The following is an 8,196-nucleotide window of genomic DNA, read 5'->3' as shown; positions in this document are numbered from 1 at the left end:
TTACGGGGCTACATTGTGATTGCAGAATTATCAACACCTGATTGATCCGTCTGCCCAGAGACGAGGATCTGGCTGTTTCAAGGTCCCCCGAGTGGCGATATAACTGTACAAGACAAACAATGAAATGTCTGCCATTGACGGTAGAATAGATATTGTTTTTTTGATGGAAATGGAACCATCTTAAGGCTTTATATATCCTGTGGTGAGCCTTTTTGTGTGCCGGTCTCTATGGATCTGTCAGTGGGGCCCTGTTGTTACCATAATGCTACTTTGTTACTCACCCATTTTCATTTTTCTGTTTCCTCACACAGGTTCCCGTGCATGACTCGACCATGGACCGCATCATCTACTGCCTGCTGGTCCTGGGGACCACGGTGATGACCACCTACGCATGTCCCAAGTACTGCGTCTGCCAGAATCTGTCCGAATCCCTCGGCACACTGTGTCCATCCAAAGGCCTTCTTTTCGTGCCCGTGGACATTGACCGCAGCACGGTGGAGCTCCGACTGGGAGGCAATTACATCCTCCGCATTACGCAGCAGGACTTCGCCAACATGACGGACCTGGTGGACCTGACCCTCTCCAGGAACACCATCAGCTACATTCAGCCCTTCTCTTTCGGCGACTTGGAAACGCTGCGCTCGCTTCACATGGACAACAACCGCCTGATCGAGCTCGGCCCCGACGACCTGCGGGGCTTGGTCAACCTGCAGCACCTCATCGTCAACAACAACCAACTCGGACGCATCCACGACAGGGCCTTCGAGGACTTGGCACCTTCCTTGGAGGACGTGGACCTCTCCTACAACAACCTGATGTCTCTGCCCTGGCACTCTGTCCGCCAGATGGTTAATTTGCACCAGCTCAGTCTGGACCACAACCTGTTGGACTTTATTCCAGAGGGCACCTTCGTTGACCTGGATAGGCTGGCGAGATTGGACCTGACCTCCAACCGCTTGCAGAAGCTACCCCCGGACCCCATCTTTGCACGCGCCCAGGACTCCATGATGCTGACCACGCCCTATGCACCCCAACTGTCCCTGAGTCTAGGCGGCAACCCGTTGCACTGCAATTGCGAGATGCTGTGGCTGAGGAGGCTCGAGCGAGACGACGACCTGGAGACGTGCGCCTCCCCGTCGGCTCTGAAGGGTCGTTACTTTTGGAACGTGAACGAGGAGGAGTTTTTGTGTCAGCCGCCTCTCATCACTCAGCACACCCACAGGATGCTGGTCTTGGAGGGCCAGACGGCGGGCCTCAGGTGCGAAGCGACTGGAGACCCTTTGCCTACCATCCACTGGATCTCCCCCGAGGATCAGCTGCTCGGCAACTCCTCCCGGACCACGGTGTACCGAAACGGATCCCTGTGCATCACCATCACCACCTCCAAGGACTACGGCACCTTCACCTGCATTGCCGCCAACGTGGCCGGGGAGTCCACCGCCTCCGTGGAGGTGTCCATCGTTCAGCTGCCCCACCTCAGCAACGGCACCGGGCAGCAGCCGGCGCCGCCGAAGTCACGCCTCTCCGACATCACAGGGACCACCAGGATCAGCAAAGGCGCTCCCAAGAGCCAACCGGAGAGGATCGTGACCGCCTCCGAAGTGACGGCGGTTTCGGCCCTGGTCAAGTGGACCGTGAGCAAATCCTCCCCCAAGGTGAAGATGTACCAGCTCCAGTACAACTGCTCCGATGACGAGGTTCTCATTTACAGGTAAACACTTGCATATTCTTTAAAAAATAAGAAAATCTGGAGGTAGAGCCTCAGTATAAGCCGTGGCAATGATTATTGATATAAACACAGAGTGATCATTGGACAATGCATGGATGTATGAATAAGTTTGATAAAACATTGTGAATGTTAACTAAAAAAGGCAATGCGTGCATAATTGTATATTTTATTACAGTGATTCACACCATCATATAGTAGATGGGTAGTTAGTAAACAATCTCTAAAAGTTACCTTCTATGCACCCATCTGGTCTTAAACCAAGATGGATGCATTGTGCTTAAATATTGAACAATGTGTTTTTACAGGCTGCAGGTTTTACAGTCACACGGCAAGACTTTCGAGTGGAATCAGAGTGTGTGTGTGTGTGTGTGTGTGTGTGTGTGTATTGTGTATATATACTGTATATGGATGTAGGTATTGTCCATATATATAAAAAACACTCTTTCCCCTCCATCATGTGAGGTCTCTATCCCCACGGTGTGTCGGGCTGTACTGGGCTCAGCAGTCCAGAACCAGGAGGGCAGTTTCTTGAGCTCTGGAGGCCGGCGGTCTCCGTCAATCCGGCCGAAGTTGATGGGAATGAAACCGTATTAGACGAGACTCGTATTTCTCTGCCGCAGCCTCTAAAAAAAAACAAAAAAAAAACAAATGTGAAACCAGCCAGAAAAAAAAAGATCTAATTACCATATAAATCTCTCCTCCGAACTGTGGGAAGATATTTAGAGCCGTAGCCTCGGGGCTGTGGCCGCCGCCTTTTGTTGCACTTATTCTCACTTCATTATGAAGCATATTTTCTTTTTTTGTTTAAAAAAAAATGCAGATGAAAAATGCATGAAAAATGTCTGTTTTTCAGAGCTTTATGTAATTCATGTAGTACAACTTCTGGCAAATATAAATGTAATTAATTACATTAAAAAAATCAACATTTTGAATTTGAATATGTAATAATTTAGAACGATTATATTATATTATAGACATTATTCGAGTTATGTAAATATTGAAATGGCACACACATATGTTCCAAGCTCCACAGGACTAATGGAAAAGACAGCTGTTGTAATCCTAAAGACGTCGTTTCATTTTTATTTTATTTTTTTATTTTTGTGCAAAGGATATTATTCGACATTTATGTAAATCTGACCATCTGGCAACTGGCAAAGGACACAAGATAAGTTTCCATAAAGTTTATATTTTTGAACAGATCCTGCATGGTGAGCCGGGGGTGGTCCTTCAATCAGAGGACCGGCGGTTCGATCCCCGGTTCTAGCACCACGTCGATGTGTCCTCGGGCGAGACGCTTAACCCCAAAGTGGCTCCTCCCATCAGTGTGTGAATGTTAGTTAGTGGCTCCTCCCATCAGTGTGTGAATGTTAGTTAGTGGCTCCTCCCATCAGTGTGTGAATGGTAGTTAGTGGCTCCTCCCATCAGTGTGTGAATGGTAGTTAGTGGCTCCTCCCATCAGTGTGTGAATGGTAGTTAGTGGCTCCTCCCATCAGTGTGTGAATGGTAGTTGGTGGCTCCTCCCATCAGTGTGTGAATGTTAGTTAGTGGCTCCTCCCATCAGTGTGTGAATGGTAGTTAGTGGCTCCTCCCATCAGTGTGTGAATGGTAGTTAGTGGCTCCTCCCATCAGTGTGTGAATGGTAGTTAGTGGCTCCTCCCATCAGTGTGTGAATGGTAGTTAGTGGCTCCTCCCATCAGTGTGTGAATGGTAGTTGGTGGCTCCTCCCATCAGTGTGTGAATGATGTCATGACTAGATGAGGCGCTGTAGTACAGGTCCATCTACCGGCTGCCATCTGATGACGATTCAGTCTTTTTTTGGCTTGTGAATTTTCGTGAATTGATAACGACCCCAACGGGAGGACGTCCTGGAACCGATGAGCACAAAAAAAAACTTTAATTGATATATTTAGGGAGGACAGCAGGAGCTAATTGTGTCTTTCCAAAGAAGAGAGAAAAATATTTTATAAATGATACTGAGATTTGCTTCTTTTTTTATCTCCCCTTTGCCTCTCAAAAACAGAGGAGAAGCAACCTCCTCTGCCTCTATCGACCGTCCTCCTCGGATATAAATATATATATATATATATATAAATATATATATAATAGCAATGACATTTACACAGTAAGACAACAGTGCAAAGGCTGCTGGAATAAATATTAAATGTTACTTAACGCGTGTATATACGTGTTCAATGGATATCGCGTCGGCAGCAGTGTACATATTTCATACAGCAGTGTGTGCATATTTCAGATTTATAAATTATGCAGCGGCTCCGTGGTGGTTTGTATTCTAAGTGTAGTTCATATGCCATATGATCGGTATGAAAGTGAAATAATGAGTGTGTGTGTGTGTGTGTGTGTGTGTGTGTGTGTGTGTGTGTGTGTGTGTGGACGATGCAGCTCGAGAGACGTCTTGAGTGTGAATATCCGAACGATCGGAGCGGATACGACGCGTCCTTAACGCCGACCTCGGGCTGATCAATTAAGATGTGAGCGAAAATCTGAATCTAGAGGGAATGGAGCTTCCGTGAGAATGGGGATTGTTCTTCCGTCTCCGACACGTCTCACAGATTTGAGTCGTAAAAAGCTGAATCGAGTCATGAAAAGTTTAAATAAGAGGGTCCGTATAGCGGGGGCCAACTTAATCATTTGAGAGAGGTGCGGTTCCCTCTTCCAAAACACTGGAGCCGGAGGACGATGTCGGCACATTGTTACGAGCTAAAGGCTGTTTATCCGTGCTCCTTAATGCTTACAAAAAAGATGTGCAATTGCACATTTATTCCTGAAAAGTGCATTATTCTGAGATAGATCCAAAGATTTGGACTGTGGCATCATCAGAGGTGTGTAGAATTGTCATAAATGTACATACAGGACTATCTGGAGTATTAGACGAGCTGTGAGAACGTGTTCTAATATGCATGAAGCACGAGGCTGTAATGTAAAGAAAGGTTCATGTGAAAAGTAACAACTTGTTACAGTAATCGACCGAAACAATTCAGTTCTCCAAACCAATCAATAATACTCTCCTAAATACCTTCTGCACACATTGGGATCTTGTTATAGTTATAGTTATAGATCTGAAGGGGCGTGGCTACCTCCAGACAATCTGTCGCAGCGTTAAAACAATATGTAAAAGTATAAATCTGGAGTAAAAGAGAGCGCGTGTTGAATTCAAACTACTTTTTAGAACTATAATTTACTCCCCCCCAAAAAAAAGGGGTTACCTAATGACATCCGAAGCGTCTCATTACGCGATTGTCGGTGATTCTTTACGCGCTAATGGAAGCGGAGGTCAGCCGCAGCCTGCCGGTGATATTTCAATAAAATTGCAATATACTCAACCGACATAATGGCTGAAGTTGTCACGGGATTCAGCGTTCCAGAGATGTACGTCGGGGACTCAAAGGTCTTCTCCTCGGGCCGCCCATTACCGGCTGTTAGTGGAGCCGAGGAGCCGGTTGGATTCACGGCTTCTGCTCCGCGGGGGGTGTTCGATCACAGCTCTTGACAACAACGTGACCGCACGCACGCTTATTTTATTTTTTTAAAAGTCAAGCTTCCTCCGGGGAAGCCCGTTCTGAAGATCCCCGTCGGCGTGCGTTCTTCGGGCGAGCGGCGATAAATATAAAAATAACGTGTCTTAAGCATATTTATATGTGATCTTTTCTCTCTGAATGGACTCTTGACATGATCATCTGCTATCTTCAACGTAAAGTGACACATCCCAGCTCCTTTATTGCCATTACATTCCAGGAATCCTCTCCGCGAAAGGTTAATTTGCTGTGAAATCTAAATAGAATCAAGATGTGCAGGAAGTCATGTGACTATTAAACCATTAAAAGCATCAACACATAATGCGAAAGAAAACAAGATTTTAAAACGTATTTTCCGCACTATAAGGCGCACTTAAAAGCCTTTAATTTTCTCAAAAAACGACAGTGCGCCTTATAATCCGGAGCGCCTTATATATGGATTAATTCTGGCTGTGCTTACTGACCTCGAAGCGATTTTGTGTGGTACACGGCGCTCTGTCAAAATGTTTTAGTACGACTTTGGTAAACTACAAAGCCGCACCGCTTGCAGCATTATGGTGCGTTCACACCAAACGGCTTTATGACTCGATTCAGTTTATTCGCCAGTCAAGTTGTGTTCATTTGTAGGGGGCGTGGCTTATCTCCGTGGCTCGTCTCGGTAAAAACAGTTATAATTTCCTCCATCCACCACGGTCGAAATAACCACTAGTTCTGCTTTATACTTGTTGTGGACATCCCATAAACGTCGGGAACATCTAACGCCCTCGTGTCTGGGTTCATAACATCACCCGTAGGCTCACACCGCTCGGGGAGTTTCACCGACTCCGTCTCGATAACTTCCGCTTCCAGCGCTACCAGAGCAGCAGCCAATCAGCATTGAGATGTGTGTGTGTATAAGGACCCCACAATGGCACCTGTCAAGAGACACGCTTACGAACGCGGACTTCAAACTCAAGGCCGTCAGTCACGCAGTAGAACGTGAGAATAGAGCCGCTGAGAGAGAATTCAACATTAATGAATCAATTGTACGGAAGTGGAGGAAGCAAGAAGATGACCTGTAAAGTAAAGAAGACCACACAGAGTTACGCTAACGTTTGATTTCGCGGTATCAGACTGTTTTTTTTTACGTGTTACAACTGAACAAGGTTGGGAGTTATTGTGAATACGCATATTAACGTTTGAACAATGTTGAGTTATTGTGAACACGTTTAATAAAGTTTGACTGACTGACTTATAGTCGGGTGCGCTTTATATATGAAAAAATATATGAAAATAGACCATTCATTGATAGCGCGCCTTATAATCCAGTGCGCCCTATAGTGCGGAAAATACGGTATTTAATTTACTGCATTTCAACCTTTTGTAATCATCATGAAGAACATTGTTAAGATCATTTAAAGACAAAAACAAAGAAATAGTGTCGAGGAGTCACAACGTGACGGTTTCACCAGGATTGAACGGCGTGGTCTGGCAAAAAAGACAGAAAATACAAACATATTAACAATAAAAACATAATAATATACAGCAAGCATGTGTATAGCATGAATATAAAATGTTACTTTACTGTATATATGAGACAAGAAGATTGAGCGTGCAGTCAACCAGAAGAGAACGGGCGCGAGGCTTTTCTACACAAACCTCTCGCTCGAGTTGAAAAACGTCAACTCGTGCAAAAAAAAAAAAAAAAAAATGCCCCCCAAGTTCCGTGAATTCGCTGCGTCACCCCCAAGTTGAGTTTTCAAGCCACTTAGAAAATGTCAAGTTGCGCCACGAGGCAGTGCACGTTGCATGTCTTTATTCTCAGACACACATAAAGACTCGCTGCTCCGTGTTTGCACGAGCTAAATAATGCATCGTCAGCGTCGTCGCAAACCGCAGGGGGGCCGAAGGTGGCGGCGTTGCCTCTTCCGGCATCAACTTCCTCTTCCTAATGCGTCCGTCCATTACAGCGTGTTATTGCAACCGGGAGGTATTCAAGGGTGTAGACGCAAGACGGCGAGCGATGCCACGGCCCATTTGATCCTCTAGGATACCGGCTGCAGAGAGCGAAGGAGCGGCCAGTGAGAGAACCATTAGGGGATTGTGCTTATGTAAACATAATCAAATTTCCCAGCAGCAACCCCCTTTGCGTTTGCATTTGTGAGTCTCTCTGTGTGTGCATTTTGCAATTATTGAGACTGATCTGACCCAATACGCCTCCTCCTGCGCCTCCTTCTAAGCGGGCCACTGGACAAATGGCCTTTTCTTGTTCTTATCTCCCCGTGATCAGCGTCGCCAGGTTTCTGTGGCCGTATTCCGATGAATTCAAATGAATTAGCCGGTCTATGCCACCGGACACGAGGCCGAGCGGCGCGCGGCATCACTGGGGCCAAAAAGCATTTCTCTCCCAAAACCCGGGCAGCCAATTATAATAGTGTAATGAACTGGAGCGCACAAGTTGGACGAGTTGGAACTTTTTTTCTTTTCTATTGGAAAGCAGCTTGTTTTTTTCTTCTTAGTTTGAGCTGTGGTGACTAATTGGGGATAAGGCACACACAAAAAAACCAGCGAGGTCGAACTCATCTGTCGCGTGTCAGATGAACGTTCGTCCTGTGAGATGAGTCACGATGAGTAAAAAACCAAAAAGCTGCAGCTCGGAAAGGCTTCAGAACGACTCGACAAAAAGCCTTTGAAAGTCCCATATTGTGGAAAAATAAATGGCTTTTCTTTTATTATTATAAAGCAGGTCTTTGTGCTTTACAGATACTATAGAGAAATGAAAAAAAAAAGGCTTTTGAGAGACAGACAATATGAGAAAAAGTATGTTTTTTTAACATCAAGGCATATAAATTTGTTTTATTAGAGAACATTAAGTACAAGTATGACCTTTAAAATTACCGATTTGAGTGTTTTTTCTAACCTGATCATGGAGTCCACAGCTTTTCTTTTGCC

General features: G+C 45.5%; 1 protein-coding gene across 1 annotated transcript in view; it reads left to right on the top strand.

Annotated features, from left to right (window-relative positions):
- The first annotated feature begins 323 nt into the window (after positions 1 to 323).
- The window catches only part of lrfn2b (leucine rich repeat and fibronectin type III domain containing 2b), a 9,618-nt gene continuing 1,745 nt past the window's right edge, over positions 324 to 8,196 (top strand). The window contains exon 1 of the mRNA XM_034527861.1: positions 324 to 1,711. Within this exon, the coding sequence (XP_034383752.1) occupies positions 333 to 1,711 (1,379 nt within the window). The 5' untranslated portion in view covers positions 324 to 332. The remainder of the gene's footprint in view (positions 1,712 to 8,196) is intronic.

This window comes from Cyclopterus lumpus, chromosome 24, assembly GCF_009769545.1.
Source record: "Cyclopterus lumpus isolate fCycLum1 chromosome 24, fCycLum1.pri, whole genome shotgun sequence".
Classification (NCBI taxonomy): Eukaryota; Metazoa; Chordata; class Actinopteri; order Perciformes; family Cyclopteridae; genus Cyclopterus; species Cyclopterus lumpus.
The sequence above is the reverse complement of the archived record's forward strand: the minus strand, read 5'-3'. Positions and strand labels throughout refer to the sequence as shown.